At 31.3% G+C, this 21,263-nt stretch overlaps 1 protein-coding gene across 1 annotated transcript; it reads right to left on the minus strand.

Moving 5' to 3' along the window:
• LOC143233376 (lysosomal protective protein-like) lies at positions 1 to 20,536 on the minus strand. Its single transcript, XM_076469562.1, is given in 12 exon segments — positions 1 to 1,261; positions 2,922 to 3,011; positions 5,015 to 5,180; positions 9,672 to 9,796; positions 10,084 to 10,224; positions 11,370 to 11,466; positions 14,036 to 14,069; positions 14,072 to 14,126; positions 15,690 to 15,935; positions 16,140 to 16,302; positions 16,999 to 17,193; positions 20,427 to 20,536. Coding segments are annotated over 12 exon segments (1,443 nt in total). The 5' UTR covers positions 20,474 to 20,536; the 3' UTR covers positions 1 to 1,177.
• Between the last annotated feature and the right edge of the window lie 727 nt (positions 20,537 to 21,263).

The following is a 21,263-nucleotide window of genomic DNA, read 5'->3' on the forward strand; positions in this document are numbered from 1 at the left end:
TTTAAGTATTTGTAATGAGTTGTTTATTTCTTCCTTTGTAAAGTACACAAGCAACATTTATCGATAGGCTTAACTAACAAATAAACTACAAAGGATTAATGAAGAGAAACAAAATAAAAAAGCTGCAGTGAAAGAAGAATGGTTGTTTTAATAAACTAAAATGGGAGAAGTTAGAATTAAACAGTTAACACTTAATAGTATGGTAAATGGTGATATTCTTTATAACATGTTAAGAGTTACTGAGATTGTGTAAACATCTATGATTCCAAACTTCCAAAATATATTGTACAATAATATACAAGAGCCTAAAAACAATATTCTATAGAAAATTGTGTTTCAAGTATATATATAAATGTTAAAACTGGTTTCTAAGTTTCTTGGAACTTTTGTACGTCTCACTATAAGCCAAGTATTAATCTGAAACATACATGGACATCAAAACTAATTGAAACATTATTCTAAGTCACATTAAATTTATAAAGACAACAACAAAACAAGGTAAATTTGATGGTGTTACACCTATGTTATTCTTTAAACTGTTCAGTGCAGTAGACGAGATAACTCATTCAAGCCGATCGGTAACACAGTGCCACGAACGAGTTAATTCATTCTAAATAATACCTAACTTCAACGCTAGATGTCAACTCCATACATTCATTTAACCTACTTACAAATCGTTTCACTTTCGATCGAAAATGGTGTGACGAAAAAAGTTACAAAATGACGAAGGAACTGCCGTAGCAACTGAAATACTGGGCAGTCAACAGGTTAAATGCTAGTAGAATAAGTACATTGAAAAGACTGTCTCTTAAATTGTGAGATATATTTATAGATACTAAAAAACATACAGCTACTAATCAGAAATATTTGTGATAATTCATACATTTCTTACAAATAAACTCAATATTTTCCAACACATATATTAAAAAAAATATACAATTGAAAACTACATTTCTTCACACAATTATAAGTAACTTCATACTAACATAAAATAAACTAGATCTACGAAACACGTGTAACAACAATATTAAGTAAAAGTTCAGTGTATTTATCAACGTCTTCTATCACTAAGGTTTTAATGCATATGTTGGAGAAACAGCAGGAATTATAAAATAAATTTAAGATTGCACTACTTGGAACAGCTCTCAGCTTTTGAAGGTACTTCATTAAAAATGCATTAAAATGGCTTATTAAACAGAAAATTAGTAATCATTTTGAAAGCTGGTCCTGGCTTATCCTGTGGCACCATATGACCAGAGCCCTAAAACATAGAAAAATAATTATAAATGAGTTTTATCATTTGCTTGTCATGCTTTATAACACTAATACTTAGATATTCAAAGTATGTTGACTATTAACTCGATATCTATTGAAAATAAAAACTGAAAATAAAAGGGCCAAAACGAGATAGACAGCATCCTAAAACTGATTATTCTTATTAATTAAAACATGTAGCAAAATACCTTTATTCATTTATCCATTGTTTTGATTAATTATTCATTAGTTACCTTATAAACTGAATTTATACATTATTGTCAAAGTTAGATGGCACTCAAAATCACCAACACCAACCAACAAGGTCATCATATGTTTATTTGATGCTATCAAGCATGGAGCTACATTATGGGCCATCTGTACCTTGCCCATCACAAGTATTGAAACCATATTTTTAACATTAATTAGCCGACAAACTTACTGTTGAACTGCTTTGGAAAGAAAAGAAGGTCATAACAACAGCTATAGGCAACAAAAATTTTCAGATACAATTTACATTTAAATGCAAAATACACAGTATTAAAACAAGGAAATAAAGATCTTTAGTTTCTGTCTTGATGCAAACAAACACATGGTATCAATGGTTGCAATAATAGCCTCTCCACAATTTGGCATTGTATCATTCTTAAAAGTTTACATAAGGCAGCAGCTTGTTTACTAACTAGTGCAAGTTCCACCATTAGTGAGAAATTTAACTTTTAAAATTTATTTAATCAGTTGTTAAGATGTGGCATTTTAACATATACGTCTTTACATAATTTTACACTAAAACATTTCAATTTTTAACATTTGTGTTTTATTTAGAGATGTTAATCTTAAATTTACATTTAAGAGGTGCATTTTTATGAAGGATAAATTTGCTGTATTTAAAGATTTAGACAATGTTTGCTCTTTTATTTGAATGATTTTGTTTTGGCTTTTAGTATTTTCTTGGACAAAATTTAAAGTATAATGTTGTAAAACTATTAATTGAATTTAAATATAGAAGCAATGGATGGCCTCCAGCTTCATTTAGGGTAAATTTAAATATAGAAGTAATGGAGGGCCTCCAGCTTCATTTAGGGTAATTTTAAATATAGAAGTAATGAAGGGCCTCCAGCTTCATTTAGGGTAAATTTAAATATAGAAGTAATGAAGGGCCTCCAGCTTCATTTAGGGTAATTTTGCAAACTACAGCTTCCAGAAACCAAATAGCTCCTGCACCCCTTCCACTTAACACACACAATGGGTGAAGCTAATGTTACAATAACTTATAAGGCCACCTAGATACAAATATCCCCACAATATATAACGGCCATTAGTTAATTTCAAATAATTATTATAATTTCAGATAGGGTTATTTATGTAAAAATAACAATATTTACAGAATACTTAGACCTGACATTTCATAGGTTTTATTAATAAAATGTAATAGAATTAAAAGCTAAATACATCCACTCCTAACTATGTTTAACATTCAAACTTCTACAAGCAAATTTACATGCAATGTTTTAACACATGTATACATAATCCTGCATATTAACACAACTGAAAACTGAAAGAAGTTACACATGCATGTAAAAACACACACAAGTATACTTTATGAGTCATCACTAATGTTCATTTTTATTCAATTATAACAGTTCATAATTTCAAAGTGATCTTACCTTAATTGTGACAAATGTCAAATTATAAAATTCTTTTACAAATCCAGCAACCTGATCTCCAAATTTCCACTTTGTAAATTCTCTCTTTACCTGGATGTTGTGGTTCAAAATATTTTTTAATTTCATGTCAGCAGATGTTTAATTTACAACTTAAAGCTTCTTGAAACACTACACAACTCAAAATGCATTAAAACAATTAAGTGAAGGGCTTTCTACCTAAAACTTTAACACAACTAGATACTCATTGTCATGTATGATTTCATTTTTTAACCCTTTATTCATCAAAACTACTGTTGGTGTCATCAAATGGAGCATCCTTAAAAACCACCAACTTCTCTTTAGTACAAGTTTACCATTTTTAATAAATGTTTACTAACTTTTATGTTTACAATAATTACAGACACAATTCTTAAAATAAATCAGTAGAGAAAAATAACAAACTGTAACTAAACTGATAATATAAGTAAAAAAATTCACTTTTTTTTAACAGTTTGCTTTATCAAATTGTTTAAACAAATAAGGTTTAATTCCTAAAATGTTGTGTACATTTATATATTAAAATGTTTTTTAAACACTGTACTAGTTGACTGGTAACATTTATGGTTTAAATGGCTAAATATATTACCATTTAACAATATTTGCTGGTTAATGTAAGAGTTCAATATAAGAGTTGCACTTAAGATTCAACCAATCAAAGAAAACATAGGCTATGCTATTATATTACGAAGTACAATTTTAATACAACATATAGACTAAAGATCTGTTTCTTCAGAGCTGTCTCTGCACATCCAATCAAAATAAACCCTCTCTACATTTTTCAGAAAATCACAAAATTCTAATTCTGAAATTTTTGAGCAGTGGATGCTGACAAAAACTCATTCCAAAAGTTTATAACTTTATTAAAAAAGTTAAAATGTCTAAGTTTTAGCCTAGATTCTTTTCAATATCTTAAAACTATGTCCTCTCACTATATTATCTTCTGACCAGGTAATTTTGTGAGTCAGTTGGCTTATGTTGAGATAAATCACATGTGAATAAAGGACAACATCAAAAATTAACTGAATGTGAAAAGACCTGAAATTACAACATTAAAAAAAGGACAATCTTGAAAAATATTCCAGAAAAATGAACTATACACTTTTTTCTTCTATTTGCCAGTTTTAATTACTTCATTGTACTTTGATAACAGATAGGGTTAATGATACAGAAGAGAAAACACATTTACCTAGAAAACATTTGATATTCATTTAGGAGGTCCTAGATGTTATGCAAATGAAACATGAAAACTTAGGAAAAGTATTTTCACCTTGTACTTGAACTATTCACAGTTTTAGTGCAAATAACTACTGTAGATAAATGTCATTTTATTAGAAAGGCATAATTAAAATAATGTCATTCTTTGTGTACAAGACACAGTTACATGGTTGTAAATTTTAATGAAATCTCACCAGTTTTTGTTAGGAACATACAAAGTTACCATATTTTTGTTTTACATATATATCCTTTCCTAGGGGACCAGATGGTTATCACATCAAATTGTGCTGAAAGGGTTAACAGAAGAGTTAGTGTATACTGTCAAGTTACATATACCAGATAGTTGGTATGTAACTAAAAGAGAACATACAAACTGTTTCCCTGAAAGTATGTTCGTTTGTTTTAGAGCAAACCAAAATTGGGCTATTTGCTGTGTATACCACAGATAACTGAACCTCAGATTTTAGCACTGTAAGTCCATAAACTTACTGTTATTCTACTGGTGGGGACTTCCCAAAAGAGATCATGTTTTAACCACTTGCACCATTATACAGCAATGTGTTGTGTGTCATTCAGTCAGTACACACTAAAATTATGTCACATAAGGAATGCTTAACACTACAACATGTATTGTCATGATGTCAGTAAAATGTGAATATGCCAGTAACCAGGAGAAGAATCATGCATTATGTAGCATGACACAAATTTAAAAAACAAAAATGCCAAAAACATTTGTTACAATTAATTTTGGTTTTTATTCACTCTTCAAAGAAAACACTTTTTGAAGAACCTGTACATCTACTTTATAAAACTAATGCTGTATTCAGTTATTTACTAACCTTCAATTGTAGGTTATCCACAAACCATTCATCCCCAAGAAAGTTGCATGCCATGTCTACATCACCATTATATACCAATCCTTTCAAATGACCTGATTTTATCAGTTGAAGCACCTGGGGTTTCATTGTATCATATATATTTTTATAGCCAGCTTCCACAGCATCACTATAAAAGAAATTATTTACAAAACAAAGAACTTTCACAGTCTTTACCTGAGGTTCAAAACTGACAAAAATAATTTGTATACTTAGTAATCTATACAACCACCTGAGACTAATTATTAACTTGTTTTTCAGAATAATCAGACATTAATTAGAAACTAGTTTTTCATCCTACATTTGGTGGCTAATCTGATGCTGTCTTCTTGGAAGTCTTGAGAAGGTCTATTATATCTGTTGGTAGTAGTCAAAGTTCAATCCTGGGTTTCCCTGATGGAAGTCTGGCAATTTATCATTAGACCTATTCTAGCATGACAGAATATTGCAAACTGATCATAATTACAATCTTGTATGGCCATTATGGTTCCCAGCTTGACTTCTGTAGGACATTTTTTTGTTTGTATATGGTATTGTATCCACATTCACAGAGGACAATGTATGTGTTTTTTTTTTCTCTTTATTAGATTCTTCAAGTGGTTCAGTGTATATCAATTGAGATCACATTGCATTGCCATTTCCAAATACTGTTAGTGTGTACCAATTGAGATCACACTGAGTTGTCCTTTACAAATACTGTTAGTGTGTACCAATTGAAATCACACTGAGTTGTCCTTTACAAATACTATTAGTGTGTACCAATTGAAATCACACTGAGTCGCTGTTTCCAAATACTGTTAATGTGTACCAGATGAGATCACAGTGAGTTGTCCTTTACAAATACTGTTAGTGTGTACCAGTTGAGATCACAGTGAGTTGTCCTTTACAAATACTATTAGTGTGTACCAATTGAAATCACACTGAGTCGCTGTTTCCAAATACTGTTAATGTGTACCAGTTGAGATCACAGTGAGTTGCTGTTTCCAAATACTGTTAGTGTGTACCAGTTGAGATCACAGTGAGTTGCTGTTTCCAAGTGCTGTTAATGTGTACTAATTGAGATCACAGTAAGTTGTTGTTTCCAAATACTGTTAGTGTGTACCAATTGAGATCACAGTAAGTTGTTGTTTCCAAGTGCTGTTAATGTGTACCAGTTGAGATCACAGTGAGTTGTTGTTTCCAAGTGCTGTTAGTGTGTACCAGATGAGATCACAGTAAGTTGTTGTTTCCAAATACTGTTAGTGTGTACCAATTGAGATCACAGTAAGTTGTTGTTTCCAAGTGCTGTTAATGTGTACCAGATGAGATCACAGTAAGTTGTTGTTTCCAAATACTGTTAGTGTGTACCAATTGAGATCACAGTGAGTTGCTGTTTCCAAATACTGTTAGTGTGTACCAATTGAGATCACAGTAAGTTGCTGTTTCCAAATACTGTTAATGTGTACCAGTTGAGATCACAGTGAGTTGCTGTTTCCAAATACTGTTAGTGTGTACCAGTTGAGATCACAGTGAGTTGCTGTTTCCAAATACTGTTAGTGTGTACCAGTTGAGATCACAGTGAGTTGCTGTTTCCAAATACTGTTAGTGTGTACCAGTTGAGATCACAGTGAGTTGCTGTTTCCAAATACTGTTAGTGTGTACCAATTGAGATCACAGTGAGTTGCTGTTTCCAAATACTGTTAGTGTGTACCAATTGAGATCACAGTAAGTTGTTGTTTCCAAATACTGTTAGTGTGTACCAATTGAGATCACAGTAAGTTGTTGTTTCCAAGTACTGTTAATGTGTACTAATTGAGATCACAGTGAGTTGCTGTTTCCAAATACTGTTAGTGTGTACCAGTTGAGATCACAGTGAGTTGCTGTTTCCAAATACTGTTAGTGTGTACCAGTTGAGATCACAGTGAGTTGCTGTTTCCAAATACTGTTAGTGTGTACCAGTTGAGATCACAGTGAGTTGCTGTTTCCAAATACTGTTAGTGTGTACCAGTTGAGATCACAGTAAGTTGCTGTTTCCAAGTGCTGTTAATGTGTACCAGATGAGATCACAGTAAGTTGTTGTTTCCAAATACTGTTAGTGTGTACCAATTGAGATCACAGTGAGTTGCTGTTTCCAAATACTGTTAGTGTGTACCAATTGAGATCACAGTGAGTTGCTGTTTCCAAATACTGTTAGTGTGTACCAATTGAGATCACAGTGAGTTGCTGTTTCCAAATACTGTTAGTGTGTACCAATTGAGATCACAGTAAGTTGTTGTTTCCAAATACTGTTAATGTGTACCAATTGAGATCACAGTAAGTTGTTGTTTCCAAGTACTGTTAATGTGTACTAATTGAGATCACAGTGAGTTGCTGTTTCCAAATACTGTTAATGTGTACCAGTTGAGATCACAGTGAGTTGCTGTTTCCAAATACTGTTAGTGTGTACCAGTTGAGATCACAGTGAGTTGCTGTTTCCAAATACTGTTAATGTGTACCAATTGAGACCACAGTAAGTTGTTGTTTCAAAATACTGTTCTAATTTTATATTATCTATGTATTCCCTGTATGTTTTCAGAATGAACGTTAACATAATGTAATATAGCTACATGTCTTTAACTGAATCCCTCTTTATTCTTGGTGCTTGTTTTCTTTGCATTCTTGATTTTTATATCTAGATATTGAAATATAAAGTTATACTGATGCATTTTTCTTAACTTCCTTGATATTACAAATCTTTTTCATTCTTGAAAGTAGGTAATCTAAGATGCACATCTTTACACAACTGAGTTGGCTTGGTTTATACTTGAAATATTTACTCACATCTCTGGTGCACTGACATAGTATACATGAGCTTACTATATTTCATCTACGAACTGCATCAAGAGATGTTTCTTGTTCAGATAGTGTGTTTATCTGCAGTACATGGCAGTATTATGAAGGCATCTTAAACAGATGCGAGCCAAAGCAAGAAACACACATTAACTGTTTCGACGATATTAGCTTAACAAATGTTCAATTGTGTTAATTAGTGTTAGCAACAGGGATGAACTCAGAGCTAAGCCTTCTTGTTGTTGATAGTATTTACCTTTAAGTTAGAAATAGGCTTAGAGTTTCAGTGTTACATAGATTATCATTTGGTGATTTCCTTAAAGGTTCCTTCATTTCTAAGCTGTTGGTGGAGTATTTGTAGCTACCAATAGAGAAAATAGTTCCAAAATCCTCCCTGAAGGTGGCAGCATCAAGTTAGCAGTCAAAATACAAGATGAAAACAGTAAGTAGTTAGTGTTTGATTATTAAAATAGATTACTAAGTTAATAATCACACTTGAATGATCGGAAGGCTATTAATCATGACAATGTGCGATATCCTGTCATCACTACATCCTTACAAAAATATTTGTAATAAAGAGTTAGTTATTCTGCAATGACAATATAATAATTATATTTTTGTAGGATTTAAAATATATTATTATGAAAGAAAAATTAACAAAACTTCAGAATTGTATGTACCATACAATTATTAGGGTTCTTAATTTCATGTCAAAGTAAAACATAAATTTACCACAGGAATTACCATTGATGAAATTAATTCAATATGAAGAAAACAAACTTGTCTTATCACTATTAAAACAATGTAAGAAGGCATATCAACTGCAGTCACAACATATTAGAAAGAAAAAATTAAATAAATAGAATGTAAGTCTTTGTGTGTGTTCTCAGAGAGCAAGTTTGTGTTTGGTTGAAAAGTGTGATGTCATACACATACTTATTTCTTGTTCGCTGTTTGCTAACAATTTCTATCTAAGCTTCTATACTACGTGGGTACAAACGTACTTAATTTCATGACGACAAGAATGATGACTTAATTTCATACTGGAGAATGTAAAGTTTAAATTTCTACACCAATATTTTTGCAATCTCATTTCAAAATATTATATAAACTTTCATTTACCACAGGCATCTGTTCATGTCTGTAATTCTGAATATGACTTAATTTTTATCCTCTCCAAATAAGCTGTATTTAACTTCTAGTTTCATGTAGGCCTATTTGCATGTTTTCAGACTTCAATACTAGTACCTCTTGTTGTTCGGGTCCATTCACAGTTGCTTCTTTTAGAAAAGTAATTGCATCAGAACAAAAAAAAATACAAGGCTTAATGCAAGTACTGTTTGTTTGTGGGATAGAGCAAGTTTTGTTTTAGTTATAAGATTATAAAAAGTCAAAATTCTGTGTTGAAAATGTTGTGCTGCTAGTAAAACATTAACTCTACTAATGACAGGTACAATAACACACTTTTGGTAGTTTCATACTCTAGAATACCATACAAATATGTTTAATATAGGCAGAAAATGCATTTCAAATAATGTCTTTTTGTGAAACTTTTTTACATTTGATAATATCAAGACCATATCTGTATAAAATAGTTAGACGTAATTTTTTCATATGCAAAACATGCACATATAACAAACAGTAAACTCATAATACATATTATGTACAAAAACCTAGTAAAAACCAGTTATTCAATTTAAAATGAATAAATAACATTGTGATTAATTTAAGCATATTTTATGTATGATTATGTATTATGTAGAATAATTTACAGGATAACTCAGCTAGATCTATATTTAAACTTATTACTAACCTACAGATGGTCCATTTCTGTACAAAACTTGGAATGTGCAAGGCACTTCGAACTTCTGGCTGGTTCAACCACTTTTCAACATTTCTTGAATCTATACAGGGTGGGCTTTTTGTATAAAAGCTGGGCTGAAACGAAAAACATACCTTTAAAGAACTATTTGTATAACAGCATAAGTACCATTCGGCTGGTATGGATATTAAAACTTTTACTGATAAGGAAATAACAACGTTTCGAACTTTTTGAAGTAAACAAATACAGAAGTGTTTATATTTAAAATGGTCGAAAACCAAGCTTTTATGTTAAACAGTTTTAAAAATTCCCATTGTTATTATTATACCTCTATCAAGGAGTAATTTAAAGGTACACAGAAACAAATCTTTAGAATTTAAATTAAAACAAAGTTTTGTTGTACCTTTCTTCTCAGGAACTTCAAAATTGTGTTTTTATCAACAGAATATCGAGAATGTTTGACATCACTGATAAAAGTACAGTCTTCATACAGGTTGTAGACGTTCAGTCCTGAACCCCACACTAATTTTGTGATTTCCTCTACCTATAGAAAAGTTTTTCTTTCTATTAAAGTTGTTACACTTTTGTTACTGTGTAATATCAAAAGAAAATTGTGTTGAAAAGATTGTTCCTTATTGGAAAATAATTCTTAAGAATATACAATTAAAAAATCATTACTTAAGAAACAATAACAACTTATATTCTCATGATGAGTCATTAGACTAGGCATCAACAATTAGAGAAAACAATTTTAATGGTAACAATAAATCTGTTAAACCTTCTATTTGTGAAAATACAAATATTTTATGGTCTTAAGAGTGAGTGTTCCTAAACTTGACTTTTCTCAAGCACAACTCTAATCTTAATGAAAAACTGAATTCCATTTCTCTACATAAATGATTTAGTGGTAAGTTGTTTATAAGAAGTGCTTTAAGTGAAAGTTGGATACACTGTAGACCTTTGTATCAACACTTTCAAATTATGTTCCACAAATGTTAAAATTCTGGTGAGTAGTGTTGTAATGTTAAAGTAATCTCATTCAAAAATTGGATTAGCTTTACCTATTCATGCAACTGTTAAATTTATTATACACAAGCAGACGGTATTTGTAATGTTTCTAATAAGCATGTACAAACCAGGTTATTGGTTAAAGGGGTGTGTCAATCATCACTACCATATCTAGTTATGCCTTTTAGTGGTTTTTATTTCATAAATTGTAAATTTATCAAGAAAACAACAACATAATTTCAGTTTTCAGAAATGCTCAATAGTTGTATTGTTTTGTTTGGTAATATTCATGACTTACAAAACTTTTTATGAATACACACATTCATAATTGGCAATTACCGTTAACAGACTGGTGAAAACTAAGTTTAGTTTTTGACACCAAGTTTTCTTAGTGCTTTCTGTCCTTTATGTAAGGGAAATGGGTAACAAAACTAGATGTGTGCTCACAAGTTCTTGTACGATATTTCAACTTTATTTAACCAATAGTAAGTACTGTGCAGTTTCAAATTTCATTTCAAGAATTAATCTTCTACGTTGCTAAAGATTCTTTAAAGATTTTGTGTCCAAATTTTCCGTATGGTGTTCCATTTAAAGGTTTATAATATAAATATATGCTGCTGTTTAATAAAGAATAAGATATCATGCTGGAGCTGTTTAACTCTTTAGGTTTACTTCACTTACTCCCTTATCGCATTTCAAGTTGTTGCTATCAACAAAGTTACAGCTTTCCTCTGATACATTTCCATGACAACAGTTGTCAATAAGGATGTTCCACAGTCTGAAACAAACCAATTTATATGTGTAAAAATACCCAGAACATGACGAATTAGTAAATTAAAGATGATGTTAATATATTTACCCAAATAAACATATTAGGCCTAGCTATAAATAACAAATTAAGTTAGTTCTTCATTCTGAATGCATTTTCAGACTCTAATCACATTGTACTACTGTTATTAAACATGTTTCTAAAACTTGAAATGACTAAAATATTCATATAATCTATTTAAGCTATATCATATGGGTTTACAGTATTATCTTAGATAGACCACTGTCCAATTGGAACAAAATACTACAGAGTGGACATGATTGACAAAAATCCCCTGCAACAAGAAAATTCCCTATGTTTACCCTAGTTCTTAACAATTATGTAATTTTTTTTCAATTAGGCAAATCTGGTATCTTGCATAATACAAGCCTAACCAGTTGTATTTTCTCTTTCTCAGTTAGTTGTCAGCATTTTGTAGTGGCAGATACATTAGCCTCCTGTAATAAATACATATAAACAGCTGATCCTGGAATTAACCTTTGTTAATATCAATCCTATTCTATGGGACCTACTGTAATGTCTCTTTGTAAGACTAAGATTCTTTTTCTAACCTATTTCTACTAAGATAACCATGAGATTTCTTCATATGCACTTATAAGACCCAAGCAGTCATCCAACACATCTTTAAACTAGAGCATTCTGAAGGGGTCCACAATTATAAAATCAAGTCTTCATACCACAGTCTAAGAAATAAATAAAAGTTAATGGTATGTTTTATTATTTTAAATCTGAAGGTTTCATTAAGTTACATTACAGCTTTTGAACACTGGAGAATCAACTTCCACAAATAGAATATTTGAGTGTTGGAAAGATTGTCTTTGGCCTATGAAAGGTCTAAAGAGGTAAAAAAAAATGTTGAGAACCACTGACCTACACCATACTTTTTAACTTCATGGTATTGGATTTAGTCTTAAAAACGTTTAATGCTATAACAATAGGTAGACAAAAAATGATTTATATGGATAAGGAAGAGTCTTATTGATGGTGGAACATGTATGTTTTGACAGAACATTGGTTTGTAGAAACATGTACTGTGTTTCACCATCAATAAAATTCTTCCTATTGCTTAAAAGTTGTTTGTCTAATTATTATTATCATAATTAAAAAGCCAAGAGTCAACTGGTCATTCAGTCAGTCACACTCGATTCCTCTTTTGATTGCCTGTTCCCATTTCATATATCTCAGAATGACTGGTATGGATATTAACACGTTTACTAATAAAGCAGAGAACAACGTTTTAACCTTCCTAGGTCATCTTCAGGTTAACAAAGAGAGTTTGCAACTGACCATTGCCAGGCACGTCTCAGGAACAAGAGTATTACAAATGAAAAAAAAACAACAATACAATCTCAGACAATCTTTATTCTCACCTATGAAGGACCGACTCACACACACCACAACTATACGGCACCCCCAAACCTGACAAACCCGACTGACCACTACAACCCATAATATAAACCTATGAATCATTTAACTACATATTCTTGTCCCAAAGATGTGCCCAGCAATGGTCAATCACAAACTTTCTCTTTGTTAACCTGAAGATGACCTAGGAATGTCAAAACATTGTTCTCTGCTTTATTAGTAAAAGTGTTAATACCCATACCAGCCATCCTAAGATAAATTTGTTCTTCAAGTGGGTTTCTAGTGATCAAGAATTGTTCTCATTTCAGTTAAATTAAATAATAGCTCCTACATTTCTCCACTTTTCCTGCTGTTAACATGGGAATTGTTATAACAATGATTTATTTAGCATTGAGTGAAACTAATTCGCTGCTTGTTACAAAGAGAAGTTTCAAAATGACGATTGAGTAATTACAAGAAATGTGGTTTTAAAAGAACTGTTGTAATAATGTAATAAGAAACTTACACTGATCAGAGTGTGTGTTTTCTTATAGCAAAACCACACTGGGCTATTTACTGAGTCCACCAAGGGGAATCAAACCCTGATTTTAGAAGTGTAAATCAAAGACTTACTGCTGTACCGCCGGGGGAATGTGATCAATGAAAGCTAGGACCAGCATCACTGCTTAGGTGAAGGAGATATTGCTCGTGATAGGTTTTGGTTTCTGAAAGCTAGAAGACCCTTTATTTTTGTCATATCTGTTTATAAGAGGAAAAGCTGCAAATGCATACAGAAAATTTGAATTTAGTAGACTTTGGTTTTCCACCATTCTTGATGGACTTTTAAAACACTACTCACTTCTGGTGAAACATGAGTACCTGTACCAGCTAAAATAAATATGAAACAGTTACTTATTTTATTATTGGAATATTATTCAATGAACTTAAGTATTTAAACTGGCTCAAAATGAAGATGACCCTAGAGGTAAAACACAACTATAAGTTAGTGAAATACTTCTACTTTTATTTGTAATTTATCAGTCCACTAACATCAATGAATGCTTAAATATGCTATGACGACACAGGAGTCATATTCACGTACACAATTGGCCTGCTATGTTTAGTGCACATAGCAAGATTGTCATCAATAATTAAATATTGAAATTAGACTTACTCTTTACCAACAAGACCATGGTAATAAGCAAAAATACCAAAGAATTTCCGAGGTATCTCCGACTAAGAAATCCATTTCCAACAGCAAAACCCTGAAATAATCAGAATATATCTGAATAAGAAAAAAAAATGAATACATTGTTTTAAAACATAAAATTCCAAAATTTGCAAAACATTGTTGTGAGTTAGATACAAGTGAAGATGTGATAATTTGTTATGCAGTTTAATATTCTTTAAGCAGAGTACAAATATATATGAAGTAGATGGCTGTAACATTCTTCTAGCTTAAAGTCAAAAAATAAACTGCTATGTAGCTACTCAAACTAAATAAAATCCAATTTTGCACAAGTAATTAACCAACTGGTAACGACATATACCTTAATGAGCTGAGATAAATGTAATTTTTTTAAATTAATTATTTACATATTTTGATATTTTTATGATATAATCATTCTTTTTTCTCACTAACAATATTTATGTTTCAAAAAGATATAAGAAATATTGTCACAGAGAAACATTCTCTTGTTAATGTTTCATATAAGCTAAAAAGACATTAAGAAAGTAAGATTTTGTACATAGGTTCATTTTATTAAAGAATTGTGAATAAATTCCTTTCATAGTGTATTTTTTATTATTTCTCCTTGAAATCAAACTTATAATACAGCATAACTTTTTTCACTTTTAAGTTTGGATTAAGCATAATTACCTTCATGTGCATTCAGAAACTTTAAGAATTACAAGCCAGTAATCTTAATGCTGAGCCAACAATGGCACTTTTATTAAGAATAGAAATTACCTTTGTTTTTCAGTAACTTAAATATTTATCCACCTACAGTTTTACTTATTGTCTTGAAAACTTACTACATTCTCTCACTATCTGCCTTCTAAAACTAACCTGTAGTTAGTCTGTTAATAGATAAAAGGGCATATAAACTTTTCATTCAAAACAAGAACTTTTTTAATTGTTATTATTATTATACAGTAATTTGATACTGACTTTTAGAATACACTGGTGGAGTTTTGCAGTGATTCTGACATACAAATTGATTAACAAACCTTGGTAATTAGTGTAAAAGACTAATCAAACCATGTAGTAGCTGGCTCCTTCTGAAGATTTCCTCAGGGTAGCCAGTGCTTTAGGAACAAATCAGTCTCATCTGGTAAAGCAAATGATTAGAGGCCTTGGGGCCAAAATTACATCAACTTATTCCCAAGCTTTAAATGTGTAAAACGTCCAGCATATTTTGTATAAAGAACTAGAGGCATGGGATGAACCACTGCTACCAAATAAAATGTAATGTTCATGACACTTACCAATGTCTATTAAATGCCAATTTGTTTTCAAACATACAAGATTCACACCTTAAAGTAACCACTCTTTCAAAATTTTTATAAACGTTCTTTTAAATAAAAGAGGTTAAGCAAAAAAAAATTGTTTAAAATACATAAACACACAAACGTACTAGAAATACACCAAAGCGTTATCTTTCCATAGTGATGAAAAAATGCTTGAAACACGACAAAAAACTTTGAAATAATTAACTGTAGAAATGTCGTTTCCATGAAAGTTTCCCAAAACTTATTCATTTCAAGGATTCTTTCAAGAAAAGTACCTTGTTTACACTATACAAATTACTTTAATAACTCAAAGTTACCTTTAAATTGATTTTAGCTGGTCCATTTACAATTTTTACAGATAAAGTAGGAACATAAATGCCACCATAACTTTCTCCTGCAACGTAAAATTCATTTTTCTTCAAATGTGGAAACTTTTTAAAGAAATGCTGTAGAGCTGCATAATTATCATTGGCAGCTTGGTCATCGTCAGTGCTATACTGACCATCTTTTGAAAATGAGAATCCAACCCCTGCTGGAGCTTCTAGGAAAATTACATTTGCAACCTAAAATGAAAAAAAAAATCTTAGGTTGTCACATTTTAAAGTAATATTTTTTTATTGTCAACAGTATAAAATATCACAAGCACAGATAAGTGAACTTATAAAGCATTCCAAAGTTCATACTTTTACAACAAAATTGTAAATAATAAATACCATAAAATGTAGTATTCATAACTCCAGATGAGAAACAGACAACTAGATACTAACCTTATTCCAACTGTAAGGATTATCATACAAGGTCTTTCCATCTTTCTTAACATGGAAGGGTCCTAATTCATTAAGAAGTCCATCCAGAGAACTACAACCTGGACCACCATTCATCCAAAGCACCACTGGGTCATTTGTAGGAGACTTCTGGCTTTCAACAAACCTTTAATATGTAAAAGAAAGAGTTAAAACAACTTATTTTGTTCAAATTAAAATCAAAATGAACATCACTACGATTCTCTTTAATCTTATTGTCAAATATCATGTTATGATTTGTTTAAACACATTACAGGAAAAGTTCCAAAACTGTTTTGAAACATTTAAAGTGAACTATATAGTTCTTATTTTATAAACATCTTAATGACATTTTAAATCATTCCTACAAAATTAATCTTACTTCCATAATAAAGTTAATTAACAAGCCATTATCAAATTAACTGTTTATAAAATTGTATTCAGTCTTTTGTTGAAGCTTTGAAGTGGTTATAGAAGTGATATGAATCAAGGTTCATGTCTATTAAAACTGAAATGAAAACTAAAAAAAGAAAAATTCCAAAATAGAAACTTACTATACCTTCAAAAGAATAGGTGGTTTATAATATTGTAGCAAATCATTTTGTACAAAAACACAATATTCAACAGTGAACATTCAGTTCTCAAACTTCTCAGAATAACTTAAGAAACATCAAATCTATACAACTGTTTATGTTACTCTGATATTTAAAGGAAGATGACAGGTGTTGCTTAATATATAAATAATTATTTCATTATAACTTGTAATGTTTATTAAGGTACTGATAATATTCCACAATTATTTGTGACTTATTGTGGTTTATAGATAAAGGTAAAAGTTATGTACCAGTAATGAAGCATTTTCTCTCCTGTAGCATTCAAATACCCCGAATACTGCTTGAAGTTTGGTGGTTTGACAAGTCCTGGCAGTCGGTGAATCTCATCGGGATTAGAGTTACATACATTTTGAATCAAACTCAATCCAAGGACCAACAAAACAAGATGTTGTTTCATTCTCACAGCTAGGTATTTATTTAATTTTCTGAAATGAAAACACCAAATGCATTATTAACACTATGTTTTAATACAACTTTACTTACAGTACAGTACACCTATGAATATCTCAGCTCAAGAAAATTAATAACTCAATTAAAAATGTTAATAAATTAGTAATATGTTAAACACTATAGACATATTCAAGTTGGTATATTATAAACTGGCCTACTTTATTATGAACATTACAAACACAAGCTAAAATTTTGTCATGACCATGTAATGCCATCTTTCTGCATTTTTTTAAAACTATGTCAGTATTCGTACACAACAAATTTCACATCTGATAACCTAGAAGTCTACAAGATTTTGAATTATAAAGTAACTTATAAAAGTATGAATTTGAAACCTATGCAACTGGGGGTTACAAAGTACCTTATTAAGGTATAAAGTTTTCATTCCAATGTAACAGTCACATGTACACAGCACTTAGAAAGTTATATAAACACTCATGTTTCAATCCCTGCAACAGTTCCAACATACACAACAAAACTGTTTATATTAGAACTTACAAAACATCATTTATCAGTTATTTCTAATATAACCTGTGTATATAAAATCCTTTCACATTAGAGAAAATCATTGTGATTACTGTGTAGTTAAGAATATTTACTGGTAATGTTCATATTGAATCATAATATAAGCACAGATGGATCAACCCTTAATTAGAGAAACTCTTGGGCTACTCTTTTACCAACGAATAGTGGGATTGGCCAAACATTATAGTGCCCCCATGGCTGAAAGAGCAAGCTTGTTTGATGCAACTGAGATTTGAACCCGCGACTCTCAATTACAGTGAACGCCTTAACCCACCTGGCCATGCCAGGCCATTAAAATATAAAGTTCCCAATTCTTGTGTTCTTCCTCTCAATTTATGGCGTACAGAATACAGCATGTAGAAAACAGCACTTAACCTTCTTAATACATGTTATCAGATTTTAACCTACCCTTCCATCTCCTGAATTATCCAAGTAACACTTCTCTGAAACCTTTTTAATAAGTTAATATCATTTCTTAGATTACAAGAGCAAAACTTTATACAATATTTTCAGAGAGACCTGACAAGCAACTTGTATTGTAATAATTACCTTTTTACATTATAACCACTTTTCCTATAAGAACATCCTAAAGTTCAATTAGCATTGATACTAGTGTGGATGACTTGTTCGCTACTGTATCAAAGTCCTTTTTCTTCAGTCATGTTATTCAGATGGTTACCATGTGTTTGTAGATATAACACAGAATCCAGAGTTTAATAAATATAATGCACTACTTTGCACTTTTCATAATTAAAAATCATTTGTCAATAAGTTACTAATTAATTGAAAAAAATTAAGTACCACCTCAACATCCTCAGTAGGGCTAAAAATACCTTCATTAATAGAACAACCATTTTATTAGGATAGTTATAAGAATGGATGGATTCTCTTATAGGTATAGGTTACAGCCATAGGTACAAAACTGATAAAGGTACTGTTAATTTGAAACATTATGTGTCTTATTCTGAAACAATCCTTGTAGTTTCCAGTGTTTTAGTGAGTGGCCATAACACTTATTCTGAAACAATCCCTTGTAGTTTCCAGTGTTTTAGTAAGTGTTTATAACACTTGTACAGATTTATTATGTAATGATGGTTGTTTAAGAAGTTCTTAACTGTTCAGTAAGCTTGCACCTGTGGTTTGAAGATCTCTTACTTTCCCTTGAGAAAAAAACAGTAAGAATATCTGAGGTAATTTTAATGGATTCTACAAGATTACCCAAAGGTTCAATGACATAGGTGAGAGGGAAACCAGCTAATCAACATTACCCATAACCATCTCTTGGGTTACTATTTACCACTAATGGGTTTGGTCATGAATTTTGCACAAAGCTACTCTATGGCTATCTGCACTAGCAGTGTAAGACTAGAGGGAAGGCACATAGTCATCACCACCCACCATAAACTCTTGGGCTACTCTTTTACCAACAAATAGTAGAATTAACTGTCACATTATAATGTCCCCACAGCTGAAAGGGTGAGCATTTTAGTGTGATGAGGATTCACACCCATAACCCTCAGATTATGAGTTGCGTGCTTTAACTGCCTGGCCATCAATAGTGGGAATGACCATAAAATTATAACATCCCCTATAGTTGAAGAGGGTGAGTATGTTTGGTGATGGATTTGGTTTGCTTTCAATTTGCACATAGCTACACAATGGCTATATGTCCCCAATTAAGCAGTGAAATATTAGAGGGAACGCATCTCATTATCACTACCGAACACCAAGTCTTGGGCTGCTCTTTTACTAACAAAAAAGAGAGTTTGACTGTCACATTGTAATGCACCCATGGCTGATAGGGTGAAGTTGTTTAGTGGGATAAGGATTTGATTCGGCAACACTTAGGTTGCAAGTCCAGCTCTCTAACCACCTGGTCATGTCTGGACACTTGGTGATTGAATTCAAGTCATAGCCTGCAGATTGAAAGTCAAGTGCCTTATCCAGAAGACCATTTGAAACAGAAACAGGTTTAAGGAATGAGTTTTAGTTAGTACTAAACAAAATGTTATGAAGAGAATGAATGATTTCCAAAAGATATGCCAATATAGTGCAGACTTAAATTTATAACTTTCTCTATGGTGGGTGTGAAAAGTTATATAGCCTTAAGCTTCAACTAAATCAGTAAATGGACCCTTGTTGTTTCACGTTACGTTTGCATAGGCATGAATATTAAAGCATGAGAACTAGTGTAACTGATCATTTAATGTAACTTGAAACTTGTCTGACAGAATTAAAAATCTTTAAGTTTAACTGGAAAATTCAATGTGCGAATAACAATTATTTACAAGTTATAACTTAAAACTGACATTTAAGTAACATAATTCAGCCTCAGGTGCAACTCAACAAGAATCACTACACTAGGTATGAATTTCATGATAAAAAATAAAATATGCACACAATAAAGTTCCAATTTCATACTGTTTTCAAAAAAAATCAAATGACACAAATATTAATATATTATAGGATTAAGAACTTGAAAGCTGCAATTTACACTACTTCTAACTGAGTGAGCAATTTATGAAAGCTTCTAATGAACGTAATGAGCATATAATATAAGTAATAATATATCAAATACACCACGATTTAATGTCAGCTTGGACAGATCCAATCCTTCTACTTTACTTTTATTCTCTCTGTATCAACCTTATTCTTATTGAAATAATAAGCCTAAGAAACGTACAAACTTGATAAGGCGCCTGCGTACATGCAAATACACGTGATAATCATGATAAACAGAAAACTAAGACACCTATAGGTAAGAAAAAAAAGAAAAAGAAGAGAATTTGTATATTTTTGTTGTTAAACGCAAAGCTACATAATCTGTACTATGATATAATAGATATCTGTGCTATGATATAATAGATATCTGTGCTATGATATAATATATATCTGTGCTATGCCACAGAAGCGATAGAAATAGTGGAAAAGGTTAAAACACACGTCAGAAGTCACAATAACAATAATTTATTTAACCTTCTACACTTCCAATGTATTTTCCTTAGGCTTACCTGCCAAAACAACATATAATGTGTTTAATATTTTAATGTACCTCAAGACGGCTGGTGTGGGTGTTAAAACTTTCATTAAAATAAAATAGGCTACAACGTTTCGACCTTCCTAGGTCAACTTCGGGTTAGCAACCTGAAATACAGCTCTTTGTTAACTTGAGGATGACCTAAGAAGGTCTAAACGTTGTTCTCAACTTTATTTTAATAAGAGTTTTAACACCCATACCAGCTGTCTTGAGATACATTTTTACTTCAAGTGGGTTTCTCGTCATCACGAATCACGTTTAAAGTTTGTATAGAAACACATGCAGTTATAAGTACAACTAATGCAAAGATTAGAAAACGAGACACTTCTAAAAAGTAAGAAAATGGAAATGAACTCTTTACAATTTCTGGCTTTGTCATACAATATTTTTTTCTATTTTTCTAAACTGTTATAATTATGTATCATATATTTAGTGAGTTATGTCGTATGTTGAATGCAGCATTGGTTAAAATCAGATACTTGT

The sequence above is a fragment of the Tachypleus tridentatus genome, chromosome 12, assembly GCF_004210375.1.
Source record: "Tachypleus tridentatus isolate NWPU-2018 chromosome 12, ASM421037v1, whole genome shotgun sequence".
Classification (NCBI taxonomy): Eukaryota; Metazoa; Arthropoda; class Merostomata; order Xiphosura; family Limulidae; genus Tachypleus; species Tachypleus tridentatus.